This window comes from Bos taurus, chromosome 15 (genome assembly GCF_002263795.3).
Source record: "Bos taurus isolate L1 Dominette 01449 registration number 42190680 breed Hereford chromosome 15, ARS-UCD2.0, whole genome shotgun sequence".
Lineage (NCBI taxonomy): Eukaryota > Metazoa > Chordata > Mammalia > Artiodactyla > Bovidae > Bos > Bos taurus.
In genome coordinates, this window is record NC_037342.1 from 76,463,166 (window position 1) to 76,486,913 (window position 23,748).

Genomic DNA, 23,748 nt, shown 5'->3' on the forward strand with positions numbered 1-23,748 from the left:
GCTTGAGAAGGCCCACAGGTATCTACGGGATGAGGACGGTCACGCTATATTCCCACAGGATCAACCTGAGCACCTGGAGGGAAGCTGAGGAGAAGAGAAAACGAGTGAGGTGGACTGAATACGTTTTTAAATGGAAGAATAGTCTCATCAATAGCAAAAATTTTAAAATAAATAAAGTATTTTAGGTCCTTCTGAAAGTGGACCCAAATAGTTTTAAGTCCTGGTCAACTTAAATGGCAGGCAGCCTCCAAGGCCCAGTGCTAGGCATGATTTGGAATACAAAAGCTTAGTTACGATTAAAAGAAGAATCCAAACCTTTGGCTTCTCACAAGAAAGCAGCTATGGGTGACTTCTTGGTAGTTCCTAACGTGCACCATTTATGAATACCGAAGCCAAGGGAAAACATAAGTGAAATGTTCATGTTTAATGTACAAGTCCTAGGCTGAGAAAGGAATGGGCATGGATTTCTCTGGGAAGTAGACTAGACCTTAACCTTGTCTGCCTTTGTTTGCAATATTCTTTGACGGAGTCTATCGATGCGCACACACACAAAAAAACCCCTCCCATCACAGACTGCCCAATTAAGAAACAAACAGAAAAGATTTCAGAGGAGCAGAACTCTTTTCAACATTCTCCTTCAGAGACAGGGCCCGAGGCCACTTCAAGTTTGATAGTTTGTTTCAGTTATACTCCCCACATAAAAGTTATGAGTCATGTAAAATTGTAAAATGTGAAATAGTCAACTTGTAACCAATACTGCTTAGCTCTTGCTGTAAGAATCCCATAATTTCTTTTTTTTTTTAAATGCACGAATTGCAACTTTATTTTTTACACTTAAAGGCTGAGGAGAAACCATTACTAATCCTATTAAAGAAAATCTAACACAACAGCTCAATCGAAAAGTATGGTAAGCATATTTACTCATTAAATACTATTTTTTCTAGAACACAACATGGAAACATCTAGCATGCATGTTTAATCTCAGTACAATAGATTCAAAACCAAGTATACATGTTACATGCGTCAAGGCTAGATTACAAATTATCATAGTCATCGTCGTCATCATCGTCGTCATCATCATGTTTTCTTTTCAATGCATTTGATGCTTCACTGGCAGTATTTTGTGATGAGACCATGTTAGTGGTAATAAGAATATTTTTGGACCCAATTAATGACAGATTAATTAGAACATTCTGAACTGCTGATGTTGCAGGAATTGAAGCTTTTACAGCTGGAGACTGTGAAGTGGGCATCTGTACTGTGAACCTTTGCCCTGTGAGGGACACTGGAGTCCCTACTTTAGTTGAAACGGACATGGCTGGTGGGGTTGGTGTGCCAAGCGTGGGAGTACTTGGTCTGCTGGTAACTGAACCACCACTTAACCGCGGAACTGTTATTCTTCCTGCAGAAGTAGATGTCTTTTTTTGTAAAGACTTAAGTCTATAATTTGGAGCAGTCAAGCAATACCTATCAGGTGGCAATCTAGGACCTGAATGTGGCTTGATCAATGGGAAAGGGGTTTGATCTCTTTGCCTTGCAGTATCCAATAAAAAATCTCTTGCTGGAGGAGAGGTAAAAGACTGGTCAGCACGACACTGCACTGCCAATCGCACATCATCTGCATCGACAGTAGCTTTCTTAGCATGACTTGAATAAATTTTTGCATCATCTAGAATTGTGGTCACATATTGGAAGGCAAACTCCAACATCTGATTTATAAGTCTCGGTTCATATTCTGTAATCCCCATATCCTTCAGGATTTGTGCCATCATCTGTGCATCTTTTGGCATGCTCTTGGGAGAAGCCATCTTGCCAGACTCCATGATATTCGGTGATCAAACTTCTCGAGCTAAATCACCCACATTAACGTATTTCAGTCCTGATCTTGATGCAAGTTCTTTGCCTAATGTAGTTTTTCCAACCCCTGGTGTACCAGTGAGCAGGATGTTCGGAAGCAACATGGTCCTCGCCGCACTGGCTCCGCACGCCTCTGCACACGCGCTCTACACACTCCTGGGAGGGGCCAGCAGGGGCGGGCAACGGCAAGCGCCAGCGGCCCGGGGTACTCGAGGCCTGGAGGGGCACTCGAGACCCACCTCCGTCGCCTCGTCACCCACAGTTGGTTACCCGGCCCTCGAGGACACGCTTGCATCACAGGGTCCATAATTTCTTGCCTTATCCTTTTGACTCTTAACTTTAAAGGTCTCAGAACAGGAGAGAGGTAGAAGAGGGAAGTCTAGCATCCAAAATGAGGAGGACAAAGGAAGCAGGCATCTTTATTTTTTTTTAATTTTACCATGCTGTGTGGCTTGTGGGATCTTTGTTCCCTGACCAGGGATTGAAGCCTGGCCCTTGACAGGGAAAGGCTGGAGTCCTAACCACTGGACCGCCAGGGAATTCCTAGCAGGCATCTTTAAATAAAGGAGATCCCCAGAAACCAAGACTAAGATGATTTTTTTCAAGATTTCTATACTCATAACAATTTTTCTTCAGGTGTCAAAAAAGAGCACTGTCTCTACGCAGTACACTAGCCTTTCAGGAAAAAAGTCCCTCTCACATGCAGAAGAGATGCTAATAACACAAAGGAAAAGGTAGGCAGCTGCACTTCATGCCTGAAAATGAAAACCAACAGTAAGTCCACACTAATCAAGGTCTGTATAGCCAAAGCCATGGTGTTTCCAGTCGTCATGTATGGATGTGAGAGCTAGACCATAAAGAAAGGCTGAGCACCAAAGAATTGATGCTTTCAAACTATGGTGCTGAAGAAGACTCTTGAGAGTCCTTTGGACTGCAAGGAGATCAAACCAGTCCTAAAGGAAACAATGAATATTCATTGGAGGGACTGATGATGAGGCTGAAGATCCAATACTTGGCCACTTGATATGGAGAGCTGACTCACTGGAAAAGACCCTGATGCTGGAAAAGATTGAAAGCAAAAGGAGAAGGAGGAGGCAGAGGATGAGATGGTTGGATGGCATCACCAACTCAATGGACCTGAGTTTGAGCAAGCTCCGGGAAATAAGGAAGGTCAGGGAAGTCTGGCGTGCTGCAGTCCCTGGGGCAGCAGAGAGTCAGACATGACTTAGTGACTGAACAACAACAAAGCTAAAACATGGTGTACTTAGAAATTACAGTAGAATGGGACAAAAAGTAAACCTGACTCTAAACATGTCCTTCACAGCTCTCACCTCCACCTTCTCTGGCCAATTCCCTAGTACTTCCATCCAGTGGCAGCTTGAGAAATTCTATAAATGAGTCTTAGAGTTGGCAGTTCAATAGGTGAAGTGGGGACATTGAGGTCTTAAAGCTGCCAGCAGGGCAAGCTCACTGTTTTCACCTAGATGGTATTGTTTTCAAGGGCGGTTTGGCTTGCTTCATAGCAACAGAGGGGTATTAACGACTCCCAAGCTAACTCTTGGTGCTGGCTGCTTCTATCCCACAGGACTTTAGAGCTCTTCCTCGGCAAGACAAGATTAGAACAGCTGGAAAGTTCTTCAGATCAGGTGTTCTTAAGTTGTCCCTGTAGTCTCTCTATCTGGACCATGGGAGTGGAGGAACTGGGGTATTTGAAACAACTTATTTCAAGCTTTGCATTGATATGTTCAGTTTTAATTAGTTTCCTAAGAAGCAATTTAACATTTTACCACTTTCCCCAGTCATCTCACTTCAGCAGAATCAATGAAAATATTTAGGCCAAGAAACACTTTGTGACTTTTATAAGCTCTCAATTAGGTCTTATGTTAGCTGTATTTGCTGTGCTGTAAAGAACATCAAGTTTAAATTCGGTGACCCATGATGGATAAAGGTCTAAAGATAGGTGAGGAAGGGGACCCAAAAAGCAAAGGCAGAAGACAGGAAGGATACTGGCTGAATCCCATCACTACACATTCTAACTTCTTATCAGGAGAGAAGAGATAAGCTCTAGTTTTATTTGGCTTGGTGAGCATCTCTGCCTCTTTTAACAGTCTGTACATTTCCATTCTCAGCACTGTTCTTCCCAAGACATACTGCTGCTCCGTTTCCTCTTGTGAGTGGAATCTTCCCCAGTGCGGGCCAAGTTGCTTCTCTTCACTTTCTAGGAGCAGACAAGGCCACGCACATGCATTGCAAGCTGCGGCAGCAGCTCCCTGACTGCCTCACAGTCATTTCATGAATCCTGGCTGAGCTTTAAGGCAGAGCAGAGAGATGCTCAGGGAACACACTAAATCGCTGGGTGCCCTGCTGAGCTGGGTGAAGTTCTTGAGAAGGCCAGCTTAAACCTCCAATGAGAAGTACACACCTTTCTTGTACATAGGCCATCCTATTTTCGAACCCAACTGCCCAGTGCAAAATTCAGAGTTCACTAACAGCACAGCTTGCCTTCCACCAAGTTATGGAGATGCTTCTGAACATCAAGCATGTTCTGAAGGAATGACTAGTGAATATGACATTTGGCTCTACATGCCTGAGGCCCAGTCTGTGCCTTCGTATCTGGAGCCCGTAAAATAAGTTTCTCACCAGTGTTATCAATAAGGCCAAGCAAAAGCTAACTCCTATGCTTGAGAAGAACTGAATTCTACCTTCTCCCAACAACTGCTCTAAGAAAGCATAATGTGCCGTGGTCACTGGCCATGCAAAGACCCTCTGCCTTAGTTTTTAGGCACTTTTCTTCCAATTCGCTTCTGTTACAGAAGCTGCGGATTATAAATGATGCCATGGGCACAGGTTCACTTACAGCCAATTTAGTAAGTGCCTGCACAGTTAATCCTGTCAGTCTTGCTCCCACACAGAAATACACGTGGCCCCAAGGGGCCCAGCCACCCACAGAGCTCTTCTGCACATCTCTTACCCTCCAGCACACAGAAATAGAGAGCTGCATCCCAGAAAACAGAGAAAAAAGGTAGTTCTTCTGAAATGCTCTGTCTAGAAAACCAGGATCTAGCTTTCCATTTGGATGTCATTTCCAAATGCATGTCTCTCTGAATAAACCAAATAATGATTTAAACCATTTAAATAATGAAAAATCAAGACATTTCTCTGGAATTCAAAATCTATACATCGATATCCCTTGGTGTGCTGAAACTTTCCTTTCATGTATATGTAAGGACACTCTAAAAAGCAGTTTGCTGACAGTGAGTTACTAGGCTACCGCAGATCTCAAAAACTGACTTCATTGTGGTATGTCCCTGTAATGACCCCTCATGATTCAAGCCTCTCCTCTGAAACCATGTGCTTAGAGACAGTCCCCTCTTTGACTCTGGGGTTAGCCGAGTGGCTTTCGTTAGCTGATGGGATAATAACAGAAGCAAAAAAGCAGAGACTCGCCGAGTGCACGTTGCGTTGGGGCCTGACGGCTCATTTCTCTCTGGAACCGAGAGGCTTCTGAGGAAAAGCTGGTGAAGAGAGAAGAGACGAGCCACCATAGCCGAGGCCAGGGACGTGGGAAACCATCTGCACTGGTTTGCCGTGGCTACAGCCACAAATCACCACAAACTCAGTGGCTTAACACAAATGTACTAGTTTTCATTGCTGCAGGTCAGAAGTCCAGCAAGTGTCTTTTGGGCCAAAATCAAAGTGGTGGCAGGATTATGCTATTTTTCTGGAGGCTCTCGGGAAGGGTTTGTTTCCTTGCTCATTTGTTTTGGCAGAGTTCAGTTCCTTGCAGTTTTAGGACTGAGGTTCTGGTTTTCTTGCTGACTGGTGGCTGAGCGCCAAACAACTCCCATCTTCTCCCACTGCATCTCACTGACTGACCTATCTGCCTTTCTCCTCTGCTTTTAAAGGCTCATGTGATTAGACTGGGTCCACACAGATAATTCAGTGTAATCTCCCTATCCCAAAATCTCAATCACTTGTGCGAAGTTCAGTGATGTGGTGATCTTCAGCAGGCCACTGTCCTATCTGTTACATCAACTACGACCACCCATACCCAGCCAAGCCATCACCAGACAGAGAGAGCCATCAAGCTCACTCAGATCAGAGAAATATATGTTGGATCCACAGAATTGTAAGCAACAACACTTTTTAAAAGCCAGTGAATTTTGGGGTGGTTTGTGTGGCCAAGGCTATACCCCTCCCGAGGGGTCTGTGCAACCCTCAACCTGATAACAGAGACACTGTTCTCCTTTCTCTGCTCTAGTTCAACAAGCATGCCTAAGAGGTCACAGGCAGTTTTCTGTCCTCTGAATCATAAAACAAAACGATTAAATTAGGCTTATGTCTTCTTTCAATCCAGATCTAGGGATGACTGCTGAAATTTCACAGAAGTCAGCCTTATAATCTCAACAGAACCAGAGAGGGGCTTCCTGCTCCACAACTAGAAGCTATACACACAAGACATATATAATAGATGTATATACATACACACACTTGAATGTGGGGGAAAGATTTGAAGGAAGGACCAATCTCTGATAGAGCAAAAGCTGCTGGGGATGACAGGGAAATTTCACTGCTACCTAACTGCCTCTTCTTCAAGTACAAAGACCCATGAGGGCTTGAGGGCACACCTTCTAAGCAGGGGTCTCTAACCCTTCATTAGCCAAATACATTTCTTCAAATGGGCTCATCCTCAAATCTGCTGATACTTAAAGGTCTGGAAAGCGGTGGGAGGAAAACGCTAAGAGCAAGTTAATGTCCTCTTGGCTCTTTTGGCTGACTTCCCTGTGCCTGGGCCTTGCCTATTAATTGAATGCTATTCGGATTCCATCTCAAAAACAAATGAGGATGGAGACCAGAGGCCTGCCTTCCCCAGACTGATAAGAGCAGCACAGTGCAATTATACTCGAACAGCTTTGTTTTGGAATGTAATCACTGCCCCAGCCTTCTTCCCAATGGGATGGCAACAGTGTAATTACCGCTTCAGGAGTCATTGTTTGGGAATGTATTTCTTCTACAGGGTTCTTGCGAGGGGAAAGGAGCTGCAACAAGAATATAAGAGAATTTGCAGCCCGCTCCCCAGTAGCGGTTTCATAAGCTGAACAAATTATTTTTTGTTTTCTTACAGAAACACCAGAGTTTAACTTTTCAGCCTCTTTTTCTGTCAACAAGGCATCACCCTATACCCCATGACGGTTCTGTTTGAGAAGTCCCAACCTAAAGCTCGACAGCCTGAGTTCTGATTCCTACTCTGTCAAGTACAAGCTGTGGTTGTGGGCAAACTACTTCATCTGCTTATGCCTCTGTTTCCTTATTTGTAAACAGGAGTAATACCAAGGCATCACTGGAATACTGTGAAGACTAAGTGAAATAATATGTGAACAGTGCTTAGAGCTCTCCCTGGCACAAGGAAGTGCTCTTGGGTCTTTGTTTTCAGCCCATTTGAAGCACTGCATTCCACCACAGTCACCACATCTTGCAAATATGATCTAACATCGTGCTCAGTCGTGCCTGACTCTTGGTGACCCCATGGACTGTAGCCCACCAGGCTCCTCTGTCCATGGCATTTTCCAGGTGAAAACACTGCAGTGGGTTGCCATTTCCTCCTCCAGGGGGATCTCCCCAACCCAGGGAGTGAACCCACGTCTCCTGCGTCTCCTGCATTGGCAGGCAGATTCTTTACCACTCCACTACCTTAGTTCATGGTACTAAGCTTGAGTTATTGCATTATTTCTGTCCACAACCCTTTTACCAGTTCAGCGTGAAGAGAAATGTTTTGGAAAATTTTAAATGCTGCTATAGAACTGTCACAGTCTCTAAGCTAATTTACTCTATTGAGTAAGAGTTACTAGATATGTCCCCGTCAGTCCTCAGTTGTTTACTAGTCCAGGGAAATTACAATAAAGACACTGTTGTGAGCTTCCTGTTGGAAAAATGAGCAAGTACTACCAAAGCTGCCACTGGCTGGCAATATGGCAGATTCAGAAGAAAATTCACCTTCTTAGGCAGATTTATTCATGAAAATGAATGCTGTTTTATTTTCCTCACATGCTTCCAGCACACCCGACCTCCCTGAAAGACTCTTATTGCCACTGGGAACCTAGACCTTTTACCTCCTGTCTGGTTTTCCCCCTGTTGCTTTGCAGCCTGGACCAGTTAAATTCTCTGCCTAGGAAGAACATTTTGGGGCATGAGCCATAAGAGTATAAATCATGAGTTTGAACATGTGTACACCCGTGGTGGATTCATGTTGATGTGTGGCAGGACCAATACAATATTGTAAAGTAGTTAGCCTCCAATTAAAATAAATAAATTTAAATTAAAAAAAATAATAAATTAAAAAAGAAATAAATCATGAGTTTGCTTGCCAAGCAATTCCAAAGAATATAACCCCACAGCTCAAGGCACCAGTAGTGAAGCTGGCCCTTTCTGCATGGCACACAGCTGCACTGAGCCAGGCTTCAGACAAACACAGGGGTTCCTCATGGTGGCCCTGTAATATGAGAAACTATTTTTACAGGCTGGAGTATGTCACTACAGGATAGCTTTCTGGCCCTGATGTGACACCCCATGGACTGTGGCCTATCAGGCTCCTCCGTCCATGGGATTTTCCAGGCAAGAGTGCTGGAGTGGATTGCCATTTCCTTCTCCAGGGGATCTTCCCAACCCAGGAATCGAACCCGGGTCTCCCATGTTGCAGGCAGATGCTTTACCATCTAAGCTACCAGGGAAGCCTAAACACCTGACCAAAACAAACACCCCCCAAAAGTCTCAACGCTTCAAAAGGTCCCTGGTCAGCCTCGTGCAGGTGCCTCTCCACCTCATCACTTACACCAAGATATCTATCTGTGCTTGCTCTGGGCTTCCAGCTGAGTGCCACAAGGACCCTGGGGGAAGAGCCAGCCTTGTGGATCAGCAGGTGTTTAAGAAAGGAAATTAACACCCACAGGTTGGCTCTACTTTGGTAGAGAGGGTGAGAGGTGCTGTCTGCCAGCTCCCATGGCATTTCCAGCCAGTTTGGAATAAATGAGACTGCCTGAGGACATGAACTGAGAAAGGGAAAGAAAAGCCAATATGAGATCAGAGTTTTAAAAAGAAGGAGGTGGAGGGGTAGCACTCCTATCAAGGACTCAGACAAAAAATAATGGAGTAGATGGGATAACAAGGAAGACTATTTCAAGTCTTTCCAGAGTATGTATAAGATCTCTAATCTCAAACAAAGTGAAGACTGGCTACTGCCTCCACTGGAAAAAAAGGGGAGGGCTTTGATCTCGTATTGCGCTTATTCTTTCCTCACGTCTCCTCCATAGCTTTCTGTATTGTTGTATCATGTGTTCTGAGGGGTTGCAAAACATATCAAAGCATGTACTAATCATAACCTAAGAAGACAGAAGTAAAAGGGTTCTGGCAGTATAGTGGGTCCTTGGGAGATTAGAGGGCATCTTCAGTTGCATCTGCAAGATGAGAAATATTCCTAAGAAATACACAAGCCACAAGACTCAGATGCTCAGCTCTCTGGGTCTAGGGAGGCCCCAGGCACAGAGAACTCACAGCCCAAGTTACACAGCAGGTCCCAGCCCGGATACCTTGATGCCCACCTTCTCTTTCAGGAGGAAGAAGGGGGACTGGCAGGAGACTAGTTAGGAAGTGAGAAGAAAGGCTATAGGTCAACTTCGCCTAGGAAGAAAACTCCTAGCAGAGTCGACAAGAACCTGCGGTCCCAGCAAAAAAGCTTAATAGACTCCTATTTTCCACTATAGAGACGCTGGCAGGTTCTGCACTCCCATGGCCAGTTTTTTGTGTATTCTTCTTTTTTGTGTATACATTTAGCACAAGACATACTGTCCTCTAGCCATTTCTGAGTATGATGGGCTTACATAGTAGGTGGAAAGTGTATGGACAGCAGAGATCATGTCTTTTTCATCTGGGTACTATCATATACCTAACACTGTGCCACAGAAAAAACAGAAGCTCAATACATGTTTATCAAGTAAAAATTGATTATACGCCAGCTGAGCACTCTGCAGGCAATAACAAATTCATTCATTCCCCGCCCCGCCATTACTCATTACTCACAGCTCCAGATAAAGAAGACTTATATACCAGGGGCTCACCAGGACCAATGCATCTTAGATTCCGGGCACGCACACTCCTTAAATATGTTAGCAAGTCGTCTCTTCCCATTTCTTCCTCTCTGCCTCTGTCCCTTGTTTTAATTAGTTAATCTAGAGCAGTAGTTCTCAATTTTCCAAGTGCACCAGGATCACCTAGAAGACCATTTAAAACACAAATTCCTAAGCCCACAACCAGAATTTCTGCTTCAGTGTATCTGAGGTAGGGATCAAGAATTTGCATTTGGAACAAGATCCCAAATGACGCTGATGCTATTGGTCCACTTTGAGAATCCTATGTTGCCATGGTTACATAGGAGCAAGTACTTGGTCTGGAGAGTAGACGCTTATTTCATGAGAGCAAGTTCTGATTAGAGACAGAAAAGGGTTACTCAAATGCAAACTCTGTGACTCCTCTAATCTAACCCTCTTGGTTGACATGACTACAGGCAACAATGGATACATTAGGTTGTCAAACTATCAACATAGGGAACTTCAGGTTACCATCTGCTGGTGTCTTAGAGCACAAGTCCGAGTTTTTTCAACTCACTGACCATAGCAAAGGGGAGAAAGCACTGCTTGGGACCCAGGAAGCGCACTGTTGAGGAAGACAGAAGAACAGTGAGAGGTCAGCAAGGTTATAATCAGTGCGGAGACTAGCACGGCTCTAACTCAATGCTGGCCCCAAAGTCTCACAGTCAAAATCCTAATGAAAATAGCTAGAGTCTACTGAACACTTACCGTGTGCCAAAAAAACCCCCAAACATGCTAAGTGCTTATATTAGCTCATTTAATCCTCAGAACAATTCTCTGAGCTAAATACTATTCTTATGCCCATTTTACAGATGAAGAAACTGAGTCCCAAGAAAAGATTAAATTAACCAAGATTACACTGTGAGGAAGTAGCAGCATGAATATCTGAACCTAGATAGTCTATCTCTGGAGCCCAAACTCTTGAATACTTTGCTCTACTGCCTCTCAAGCCAACTCTACAATGCAAGTAGCAGCTGTCATTTTTGAGCTCCACTCAGGCTCACAGACCCATGCAAAAGAGACATGGGGACACATTCCGAGTTACTTCAAACTGCATCAAAACTCATAAAATTCCTGGTTCGAGCCCAGGTTTGAGTTACACACACACACACACACACACACACACACATCTATCAGGATTGGCAGTTAAAAGTCTCAGAGGAATTATTTAAATTTTAGTGAAGTCCCCCAACCCCGCCCCCTGCCCCCCAAAACACACACACACACAAAATATAGAAAACCAGGCTACTCCCTGGCTAGACAGTAAACTCTGCAAGGGCAGAACCATTAAAATCTTTTAAAAGACTGAAAGTGCTCTGGAAAATGCTAAGCTTTTAGAAAGTGGTATGTACATTTCAAAGTGACAGTACAGAAAGAGCACAGGTGTAAAGCATCAGCAGGGAGCTATCAAGAGGAAATTTCCTAGGGCCGAGAGAGACGGAGGCACAGAAAAACTTAGTCACACATTACAAAAGGAAGAGAAAAGTTCATCGACAAGGCCTGCTATTTTCCTCTAGAAAAGCCTGAAGAAGCAACAGACAAGCCAGCTTCGAAACTAGAACCTACATTCTTGACGAGCACACTTCTCACTAGTGGAAAAAGGAGATGCGATAAAAGGCTGGGGTAGAGACAGCACGGATGCTCAGTGACTGATGGAAGCCAAATAAGTACAAGGCCCTTGGTGCTGAAAGGCATCTGTGAAAGCTGGGTTCTCTGGGAGGAGTGCTGCATTTATTTCTCTGTTTCCCAGGCAACCAAGCCAGCCCCTTATCGCCTTTACTTTCATCACTGGAGCAGAATGAAAGGTAATTGGGTTAATTATTAAAGCGGTCCTAGCTAGTACCACCACCACTAATTGTCCATTTATCTGGGATTTACAAACAGCTGTCTTAATTGATGTTGAGCTGGAATGTGCCACTCACTTTATCAGCCTGGCTACTGGAGAGGTCAAGAACATGGAGAATGGACCAGCCAAGGAGATAAAGGGTCTAACACCAGAATTATCCTTCATTTCTGCTCATACTCATGTAAGTTACCACAATAGCCTTCAACTATATTCACTATTTTTAATCTTTCCCAGATTTGCCAATTCAGGTGAAGATATGGTATACAGTAATTAAGCTGTTTTATTAGGCAACTGCGATATCAAGTTAAGAAATTCAACTATTTTTTAAATGTCGGCACAGCCAGCAGCCCAGATATCCACTTAGTTGGCCAAACTAGACTAGATAGGGCTCCTAAAAGTAATTTCCTAACATACCAGGAAAGTGGGAAATATCTAGGAAAGTGGACCTGTGTTTTTAAACCAGTGTTTTCTAAAAAAGATGAGAGAGTCAGAAAACAACCAAAAATAAAGTTAACAAGAAAAGTAAATTCTTATAAAAGATGTATCCCAGTTGTACCCACAGCACACAATCAACAGAAGGATGCCTGGAACATGACATAACATACAATAATAGTTAAAATGATAACAATAGTTATAACAACTATAGCAATAGTTATAACACTGGACCATTGGGTTTATTATATAGACATAATATATATGGCAATAATAGCACAAAGCAGGACTGTAAGAATGTAGCTATAATGGAACAAGGTTTCTATATTTTACCAGAATCAGGTTTGTGTAAGTCTGAGGTAGATCCTGATACAGTTTAAAATCAAGAAAGGAATTAAAACAGCACATTAGAAGCTATCCACTCAATACAAAAGAAGTCAGTAAAGGAGAAATAGAGTAATAAAAAAAGACATTAGAAAGACAAAAAACAAGCAGCAAAATGGTAGGGAAAAATCTGACTACATCAATAACATTAAATACGAATGGACTAAACAATCTAATCAAAAGGCAGAGACTGTCAGGCTAGACAGAAAAATAAGATACAACTGCATGGTTTCTATAGGAGACATACTTTAGATTCTAAGATATAAATAGGCTTAAAGTGAAAGGATGGGAAAAGATATATTATGCAACCAACAAACCACAAAAGAGCTGGAGTAGCTATACTGACACAAGGAAAACTAGACTACAGACAGTATTACTAGAGAATATAACCTTTAAAAGTGTGAATCACTGTCTTGTATACTTGAAACTTATTTAACATTGTATATCATCTATACCAGAAAAAAAAAAAAGACAATCATTACATGAACAGAGGGACATTTTATAACAAAAAAGTTGCTTCATCAGGAAGGCAAAACAATTACAAACATATATGTACCTAATAACAAGGTCCCAAAATATTTGAGGCAACAACCGACAAAACTTAAGGGAAAAGTATACAATTCAGGAATAATGAGTAAAAATTTCAATATTCTACTCTTAATTGTGGGTAGAACAACTTGACAGAAAATCGGCAAGTGTACACAAAACTTGAAGAACACTATCAACCAAGCAGACTTCCCTGTCATCTATAGAACCCTCCACACAGCGACAAAAGAATACAGTCTTCCCATGCACACGAGTAACATTCTCCAGAATAGACCATATGCTAACCCATAAAACAAGTTTCAACAAATTTAAAGTAACTGAAATCATACAAAGCATGTTCTTTGATCACAGTGAAATTAATTAAGAAAGCAACAACAAAAGGAAATTCGTGAAAATTGGAGAACACACTTCTAAACTAATGGCTCAAAGAAGAAGTCCTAAGAGGAATTAGGATGACTGGGCACAAGGCCATCTCTAGCCCATGACACTCAACCAGGCCCCAATGACCTGTGGCTAGAAGCAAAAAAAAAAAAAAAAAAACCCCTGACACTTCCCATTGATTTTAATCAAAATACTAAATTAAATACATCAGGCTGACATCTGTTGAGAGCAGATGCTCATTAGGATGAAAGTCAAAAAGATTAGGCAGAACAGATAACTAATACCCTGCATTACCCAGGTCCCCATCCCTCAGAAGTTTTCCTTCCAGTAATTACCAGGAAGATGTCAGATGCAGGGCTTCTCATCTCACTTGTATGAAGCCTCAAGCATGCAGAAAAATATTACAGGCTGAAGAACCTTTTGGCAGATACTCCCTACTGAACTCAGGCAAAACACGGCACAGAAGACAGGACAGAGTTATTATGAGTAAAGCAGACAGACCTGGGCAAGCGACATTTACTTCTCTGAGCCTCAGCTTTCTCTCCTGCAGAATGGAAAACACACCATCTACTTCACAGTGTTGTCAGAATCACTGAAGGAGACAGTGTATGGGAAACCACTTTGGGCTGTACCTGGCCCACAGCAGGCAGTCACTGACTTCATTTCCTTCTCTGTTATGGACTGTTACTACACAGAGCTAGAGCTGTCTGCTAAAAGGTCAGCAGAGGGAGTTCCCCAGACTTTTGCAGGTTTCCCCCAAAATATACCCGTCAAGTTGCAGTAGCTTTAAAGGTAGTTATATCTCTTTAAGTACAGGTTTAGAATTTGTGTTGCTGAAGAAGGGGCTGGTGTGGGTTGATGGGTGACTGGCAGCCACTGGGAACCTACGGAATTGTGGGAAAGGCAACAAGATAAGGCAGAAGAGATGAAGATTAACAGACTAGCAAAACACTTCTCTGTAGCAGCTTCTGTTTTATATTACTGCTTTCAGGCTCTTGTGGGAGGAAGTAGGCAGAATGGATCTTAATTTTCTGCAAATCCATTTTTGTTGATGATTCTGAATGGTTTTGGCTAAGGTCCACTGAAAACTCATTTGCCACTGATCATGTCTCCTAAAACTGCAGGTGTGTGGATATGCTTTGTCCCTCCAGATCTGCTAAATTTTCACGCTTCACCTCTACAAACAGCCACTTGCCATACAAAGGGTTTTGACTTATGTTTGGACCTAAGAACCAAACAGCATGATTAAGGTATGGCCAACCACATAGACTCTGAGCTACAGAAACACAGGGATCTTGTCTGTCTTATTCACTCTGGTAGCCCACAACACTGCCTGGCACACAGGTACGGAACAAACCTCTATTGAACGTAACTGTTCTGAGACCATCACAACCTCATTCCAATCATATACGAGAAAAGTGTCTTTCCAGGAAAACTCAGAGTGCTTACTGCTAAAACGCTAATTTGCCTTCACTTTGAAAGCCATTATTACAGCAGCTCTATTATATGATCACAAGTAAGTTTAATAAAAAGCAAAGCATCTGTGTCCAGGAGGGCACAAAGGCGCAGGGAAGGGGTTGTTATATAATGAGATTTTCCTGAGCAAGCAGCACCAGGTCATTAAAAAGCTATGTCTAGAATCCACTTAAAATGGAGGCATTAAAACAAACAGGAAAATCCCCTGAAGATCAGCCAAGTTCCCTGGGACCTCTTTCCCTCTTCCACATTAAGGACCTACAAGAAGAATGCTATTTTGATGCTTTGCACTTAAAAATAGCTGTGGGGAGACAGGCAGACTAGGAAACTGGAGTCCCACTGCCTGGTTCAGCTCCGGCTCCTTTACTTCTAGCTCCATCACTCTGGGCAAGTTAGCCTTCTGGGCTTCAATTTCTACCACTGTTAATTAGATAACAGCACCCATCTCATAGGATTACTGTGAGGAAGAAATGAAATAAGGCAAGGAAGAGCACTTAAAACACTCTCCAGCATACAGCAAATACTCAATGAATGTTAGGCTTTTGTTGTTGCTATTATTATTATTATTATTGGAATTTTCTCAAGAGAAGGAATAAAGAAACACAACCGTCATGGAATCTGGAGGGACATCCAAATATCTACAAATAATGAGGGCGTTTAAGAAAGGCCCGATGGAAAGATAAAAACAAATATATATTAATACATATATATATACAGAATCTAGAAAGACGGTATGGATGAAGCTATATGCGTGGAAGCAGTGGGAATGCAGCCATAGTGAACAGACATGTGGACACAGTAGGGGAGGAGGGGATGGGACGCACCGGGAGAGCAGCACTGGAACATAAACATTACCGGACGTGAAATCACCAGCCAGTGGGAATGTGCTGTATGACCGGAGAGCTCATAACCAGTTCTTTTGTGACAATGTAGAGGGAGGGGTAGGATGTGGTGGGAGGTGGGGGGGAGGTTCAAGGGGGAGGGGACATATGTATACTTATGGCTGATTCCTGCTGATGTATGGCAGAAACCAATATAATATTGTAAAGCAATTATCTTCCAATTAAAAAAAAACAACAGTAGGATAGATGCAAACTATTACACACGGGATGGATAAACAACAAGGTCCTATTCCATAGAACGGGGAACTATATTCGATATCCTGGGATAAACCATAATGAAAACACAGACAGGTTATACACATATGTGTATAACCAAGTCACGCAGCTGTACTGTAGAAAGTAACACAACACTGTAAAATCAAGTATGAGAAAATGAAAAAGACCAATGGACACTTTCTAACTGGTATCTTGAGAAAATGAAAGAAATGAGCTTAAATGTGAATGGAAACCATCCACTAACCTAACTCAAGACTGAACGTCTCCAAGAGTCTAGATTTTCTTATCCTTAGGGTACTTTGCAGTTTCTGTTAGAGAAGTTTTCTCAGTAGATTTCATACTTGTTAACAACTGCCTGCTGGAATATAACCCCTTTATTCAAAACTATCCATAAGTGAAAGTGAGCCATTTGGGGTCAGACCTTTGGACATAAAGAAGGGAAGAAGAAATAGAGGTAAAGAGTTATTAGATCAAAGGAGACAAAAAACAACACAGAGCTGTTAAAAAAAAAAAAAAAAACCCAAAAAAACGAAATGCCAAGGAAACAGAGACTTCCCAGCAGTAGAGGAGCAGGAGCTGCTGTGTGGGGTGGTGGAGGCAGATGTCTGGAACAAAGAAGGGTGGAGAGGAGCTCTGTAGTACTGTCTGGCAGCAAGTGATTATCTGCTAGTCAGGAGCTTCCACGTGCCATTAGCCAGGCCACACAGAAGTGCCCGGTAAGGAGAGGCACAGAGCCGTGGGGTCTGTTCACCACCACGGGCCATAACCCTCCTGAGTGGAGGCCATCAGGACACCATGGGGCAGTCTGCTCCTCTACCAAGCCTGGGCCTATGAAGCCCTGGCATCCAGCAGAGAAACCACCGAGGTTCCTAGTGGTTTCTAGGCCTTGACGCTGGCTCAAGAATACTGCTACTTAAAGGACGCCAGGTCCCACGGCCCACCCACCAGCTGTCACCACAGCTTGGTCAGAAATCACCTTCCTGCAGCTCAATGGTGCCACTGCCTCACACAGATCCCTCTCTACCTTGAACCACCACATGGCCCAGATTTTCCAAAACATATTGTCATTTGAATTTTTTAAATAAGGGTGCTTATTAAAGATACACCAAGATGTGGCTTGATTTTTATAGTTTTTAATGCCTTCACGTACATAAATTTACAAGTTGGCAGTGGAAGTGGGGGTAGGGCAGACGAAGAAGGGGAGGAAAGAGAAAAACCTTTTGTTGGAAAAAAAAATGCATCTGCTTTGTTTCCTTCTCTAGAGACTGCCCAGAAGCAGCAGGACACCATGTGTCTCAGCCCAGTCATGTCATACATCTTAGGCCCCAAACACTGGTCACTGCTACTCAACCACCAGATAACTGCCTCAGCCGGCTTGTCCAGCCCACTTTCTATTCTACGGAAATTTTTAAGCCAGCTCCTCCAAGGGTCTCTCTGCTTCCTCTGAAGACTCCACAGGGCCTGGGAACTCCATGTGCTGGCAGCAGACAAGGGTCAGAGAGGTGTGCCTTCAGCTCCTAATTAAATCACAGGATCTGGCTCATGAGTTCCTTGCCAATAAAACATGAACAAGGCACCTTTATCATTCCATTTAAAAAAGTCTATTTGCTGGATTAAGAAACAAATGGTTTAAACAAATTAAAACAAAAAAATGTCTGAAGGAAGAGGGGATGGATAAAAAGCAGCAGCTTCCCTCCATCAGTAGCTTCCTGCCCTGAAGTAAGGCATCTGAGTACGAGACTTTCCACCAGATGCCAAGATGCCATCGTAACAACGCAGGTAAAGAAAGGAAAGCTCTCCTTGACTCCCTCTTCCTTTAAAATGTCAAAATCCAAAGAAACAACTCCTTCTTACCTGCCAGGACCCTGTTAACAGAAGAGTGAGTAGCCAAGCCAGGCTGTCCACGTTCATGAAAAATCCCAGCATAAGGCAAGTATTCAGGCAGCAAGAAACGCCTGTAAGAAGGAATCGCATGTTAAAAGCCTACTATCTTAAAACAAAGGACATACACCATCTACCAACCCTCAATCAAAGATAAGGGATCCACTAAGCCTAGGAATCCATAGAAACCTAGAGCAGAGTGAAATTTCTAAGACACATCCCTTAACACATGTCACATCTTCTTCCTGGATCATGCTTCTAAGGTTTCCTGGGGCTTCTTTTCTTGGAGGGGTGGCGGGTGGGGGGCCTCCTATTCTTGAACAGGATGCTCCCAATGCCACTTTTCTATGCCTTTTCATTGTGGTTAATCATCTTCTGGGAAGTTTTTAGGTGGCAGGGCTTGACTGTAGGCTCCCTAGGACATAATTCCAGATATGGACAATCCAGACCAGGAAGTAGGTTTAAAAATCCCAGTCTCTCGTAAAGGCTCCTTTAGAAAAGCCTAAGAGCTGACTACCCGGTTCTTACCTTGGGACAAAGCGTCCAAGCGAAGGTGCAGACATGCGGGCATTGCGAGGAGCTCGGTGCCTGGATCTGTCACCACTGTCCCTGGAGAAAAAGAAAAAGACTGCACGTGAGAGAGTCACGAAAGCAGAAGCAGACACCAGCCCCAGAGACAAGACGCCCCAAACTAAAGTCCTGCCCTTCAGTGAGGGCCCCGGAGAAATCAGTCATCCTGGTTGCTTACTAACTTGAGTGGCACATTCATATACTGCATTTCTGGAGAACCTCGATTAAAAAATTTATGAGCATTTACTAACAGTTCAGTAAGAAGGAAGATTTTTCTTGGGTTAATGTGGTCTCTGAACTCTGCAGCGTGTGAAACTGAAATCAAGTTTAGATCTTCTAAAGGGATTTAGAATGGATATATATAAACTTTTTGTTTTCTAGATCAAAAGATGAGAGAAACTTTGGCTTTAGAGGATCCTGAAGGAAGAAAAATTCTCCCATCGATTTCATTCAACAACTGATTATCTCTAAATACACCTGTTTAGGTCTGTGGTATGGAAAAATTATTGATATGCGAAAGAAAAACAACACAAGAAAAAGACTAGGCAGTCCTTTCTTTTAGAGACTGAAAAGTTAACAATGATGAAGATGATCAGACAATGCAATCCTAAGCTAGGGCATTTTAGCAAAGAGAAAAAATGTTTAGTGTTTTCTTTACGGTCTGTTAGAATAACAGTAATAACCACCATTATAAAATAGCTACTAAGTCCTAATACAAAGATTATTAATTAATGTTATTTCATTTAATCTTTTGAGTTTTCCATCAAGAATCATTAGACATGTTCTACAGATAAGGGACTAAGGGCCAGAGAGGGAAATGCCCAAGGTCACATAACTAGTAGGTGGCTGAGGTAAGATCAAGGAAGATCCGTCTGACTCTAAAGCCCTGGCTCTTTTCACTATGCTTCACTGCTTCCTACAAGAGAAGAGAAGACAGAACCTTCATGTGGCTTAGTTTCCAATGCATGAAAGGAACAATAAGCCAAAGGGCACTGGCTAGACACAGTAGTTAATTAACTGCTCAATCAACTCTACAAAATAAATGAACCTCTTGAGAGCTTGATTTGGGGTATTTTCTGAATTCTTCCTTTGGATTATCTTCAACTTAATGAGATAATCTTCAAACTGGCCCTGGAATCAAAGTTAAGACAACACTTTGGCTTTCAAGGGCACTACTGAGAGCCTTACAAACCAGAAATGAAAGCCCAGGAAAATTTTTATATCTTGGTAGAACTGGATGCTGAGCATTTAGAGACAAATCAATATCAGGGATCTTGGAAGTTGATCCATTAAAAGTCAGTACTTGGTTTTTATCTTCCCAGAAGAGACAGCATACTGCTGTTTTCTTTAACAGAGCAAATTTCTTTGACTTGAAACTCTACAGATGAAGGGAGATGCAAGGAAAGAGAGATAAGATCATATGGAAAGTGAAAAGGGGATTATAAACAACGAGATCAGAAGTTCCTGACCAGTAGACCGCAACTCTGGGGAACGCACAAATTATTATAAGGAGCAGCTTATTATCAAACAAAAAAGGCAGCTCCCAAACTAAGTATATTATTATTTTTCAATATGTAGATTCAAGTTGTGATCAAAGTACCAATTCAGTTAAAAGTACAAGGGAATTCATGACAGCTCTTCACATATTTTACTTATCAATGGGCACTGAAAGTGCAACTAATTATCATGAGAGGAGTTAGAAAATATTTTGAAGTTTTAAGGGTTCTAAGGGGGAAAAAGGGGTCCTAAGCCTCAAAACGGTCAAAAATTAAGTTACAGAAAGAAGCATCATGGGACAAATCCAATTACTTTATTCTACAGCTATGAGAGAGAGCTGGCCTTCCCAGAACCACAACGCGGAGCTGACAATTTACTTCTGAACAAGGGCCAAAGAGCCCTCTCCCTCTGGACAATAAACAGCACTCTATCTGGCATAAGCAGACTTGAAGAGCAGGAAAGGGGGGTGGGCAGTGCAGGAGGCAGCGGTTGTTGTTTAGTTGCCAAGTCATGTCTGACTCTTTTGCGACCCGATAGACCATAGCCTGCCAGGCTCCTCTGTCTGTGGGAATTCCCAGGCAAGAATACTGGAGCGGGCAGCCATTCCCTTCTCCAAGGGAACTTCCTGACCCAGGGGTGGAACCTGCCTCTCCTGCATTGGCAGGCAAATTCTTCACCACTGAGCCACCAGGGAAGCCCGTAGGAGACAGTACGAAACAGCAACTGCCAGAACCCAAACAAGACACACAGCCGGGTGAAAGGACATATGAAGATAACGCAGAAAGATGGACGAACACTGTGGCTGGGAGAAAACGTGGGCTCCTGTGACATATTTCCTATGGCTCTTTTCATTGTTATTAAAACCTAAAAACAATTAACTTCCTTCTGATTCAATTTCTCCTTCCATTTAAAAAAAGAAGGGAGGAAGGAGGACAAAACGTGGTCAGAGATAATGGCTTTATGTTACTTAGAGATTACTGGAAGACATATACAGATGTAACTATATATAGCTATATCTTCCAGTAATCTCTGAGTAACATATCATAACAATCTCCTTATATATATATACACACATAGAGAGAGAGGAAAATAAGATGCATACACAGGGAAATCAGCTGGCTCAGATACAAGCAGTCTCAGACTGACGGTTACATTAGGAACCACAAAAAAGGCAATATATTAAGTGATTGGAGATGTAGCTAACATTTTGATTAATGACAGAGAAGTCGGAGTTAAACAGCATTTCAATAAAATGTAGAGAAGACTTCAAATTCAAATTGTTGGGCACACCAGCAAAGAAGCAGAAATGACAGAACTGTACACAGACTGATTGGAAAAGTGGACCGTGGTGAACACACAAATGAGATGCTGCCTATGGGAAAAAAAAAAATCACAAAGGCACCTGGGAGAAAACAGCCTCTAACAGTAACAACTCAAACATTTCCTGACTGGAAGAAACTTGAAAACATAAATGAGCAAGGTGGCAAAGGCCAGAATGCCCAACCAGTGGACAAGTTAAGCAGGAAGAGGGCACAAGACCCAGGTTTTCCTGCTGGCACACAAAAAACCTTGACTAAAGGCATGGTTCCAATAAGCGAGAGGTGAAAAGAGCAACTAATGACTCTAGCTGCTAGTTCTTCTATAGTTCAGAAAGGAGAGAAAATTCAAAATAAGGAGCTGAGATGGGGAAACATATTTCAATGTAAAGGACATTGGCAAAGGCTCGGCGGAGGGGGTGGGTAGAAGTGAGGGGAGAAAGGAAGAGTGGTAAGAGTGTTAGGAAAGGACAAAGAAATTAAAAAAAAATACTTAACATGTTCAATTCAGAAAACTACAGACTCTGCCACTCACTTCAGTGCTGATACAAGATCAACATGGAAGAAGACTCCACAAGATGAAGGAGGCAAATTTAGGCAGAGACTGACGGTTAAAAAATGTTTGCCAGATGAGCAGTGCGTGAAAGGTAGACCCAGAGAGGCAGTTCACGGAGGAATAACGGAGGGTGCTAAATACTGGAGACTAACATAACACAAGGGCTTCCCTGGTGGCTCAGAATCCGCCTGCCAATGCAGAAGATGCAGGTTCAATCCCCAGGTCAGGAAGATCCCCAGGAAGGAAATGGCAACCCACTCCGGTATTCTTACTTAGAGAATTCCATGGACAGAAGAACCTGATGGATGGACTACAGTCTGTGGGGTCGCAACACAGTTGGACATGACTTGGCGACTAAACAAGAAGAACAAGGACAACGTAACACAGACCATGCCCTTTTCAAGGAGGGGGCGGGGAGGGACTTAAACAAAAACAGTGAAGACCCGAGTATGCAAACATGCTGGCACTGCTCCTCTCACTGGAGGACTCTTTCTCACCAGAATCCTTTTCAGGGAAACACCTGAGAAATCCTCATCAATTTCCTCAGCCAGAAGCTGCCTTTAAGCCAGCGGGACAGAAGCTGGCTGAGTTATTAATGGCTTTCCCAGCTGTTGAACTCTGTGCATCTCTGATTAACTCTCAGAGGGGTATTTGGGAAGGAGAGAGAAAAAAAAATCAGACTTTCTTATAAAACATTTTATAAGGAAAAAAACACCCTTCAAACAATTAAGCGTCTAAGACGAGTGCTGAATACAAGAAAAAGCAATCTCTGGAACAAGGGAGAAACACAGCAGCTACCCTTGCTAAATGCCTGGGATTAATTGCCTCAGAGAGAGGCTATAATTTAAAGGAATGGAAAACACACCTACAGGCCGCCGTCTGAGTCCTGACCAGACAGGCGGGCTGCCATCACCCTCATGACAAACAGCTCTGACTTGGGCCTTTGTCAAGGCAGCTCTGGCAGCACAGAGCTCAAAAGGCCATTGTCTTCTTGACAATACACAGTTGACTCTGCTGAAAATTAGACTATTAAAAAAAAAACACCTGTTTCCCTGTGTTCTTCGGTTTCTACTCAATCTCCAGACAATAGAAGGCGTACTCCATCATTCCTGCCCCTGGATACACAGAGAGCTTGCCCCAGTCCTTTCCTTACTCGGGTGCCATTAGTGAGGCTCTAAGGCAATGGCACCCCACTCCAGTACTCTTGCTTGGAAAATCCCATGGACGGAGGAGCCTAGTAGGCTATAGTCCATGGGAGCGCCAAGAGTTGGGCTTGACTGGGTGACTTCACTTGCACTTTTCAGTTTCATGCACTGGAGAAGGAAATGGCAACCCACTCCAGTGTTCTTGCATGGAGAATCCCAGGGACGGGGGAGCCTGGTGGGGGGCCATCTATGGGGTCGCACAGAGTCAACTTAGCAGCAGTAGCAGCAGTCTCTACTTTGAAGGACTGTGTATGTGTGCCAGGGAGAGATTTCTGGGAGGGAGGCACAGGCCCAGCAGGGATTATTCACAGGGGATATCTAATAGCAGAGGTCTCTTGGAAATGCAGAGCCTTAATTCTTCTCCAAGGAATAGTAATATAACAGATAATTACCACTTACAAATTCTTCTCCTCTCTTATTCTACCTTTAATTTCATCTGCATACATTATGCAAATCCATATTCCTATTGTGCATTTTATATTAAAAAATAAATACATATCTCTAAGTGATAGTTACCCTCCTTTCCCTCTCTTCCCTCGTGG

At 43.0% G+C, this 23,748-nt stretch overlaps 2 protein-coding genes across 10 annotated transcripts in view; both read right to left on the reverse strand.

Annotated features, from left to right (window-relative positions):
* The window catches only part of AMBRA1 (autophagy and beclin 1 regulator 1), a 172,586-nt gene that overhangs the window by 73,457 nt on the left and 75,381 nt on the right, over nt 1-23,748 (reverse strand). For all 9 annotated transcript variants that reach the window (XM_059874720.1, XM_059874721.1, XM_005216457.5 and 6 more), the window contains 2 exon segments: nt 18,591-18,671; nt 18,036-18,136 (listed from right to left, as the gene is read on the reverse strand). In XM_059874720.1, the coding sequence (XP_059730703.1) occupies nt 18,036-18,136; nt 18,591-18,671 (182 nt within the window).
* LOC100141070 (transcription initiation factor TFIID subunit 9-like) lies at nt 939-2,005 on the reverse strand. Its single transcript, XM_005216521.5, has one exon. The coding sequence runs from the start codon at nt 1,821-1,823 to the stop codon at nt 1,035-1,037; it is 789 nt and encodes a 262-aa protein (XP_005216578.1). The 5' UTR covers nt 1,824-2,005; the 3' UTR covers nt 939-1,034.

Coding starts and splice junctions, on each gene's coding strand:
- LOC100141070 (XM_005216521.5), bottom strand. CDS start 1,823: ATGGAGTCTGGCAAGATGGCTTCTCCCAAGAGCATGCCAAAAGATGCA.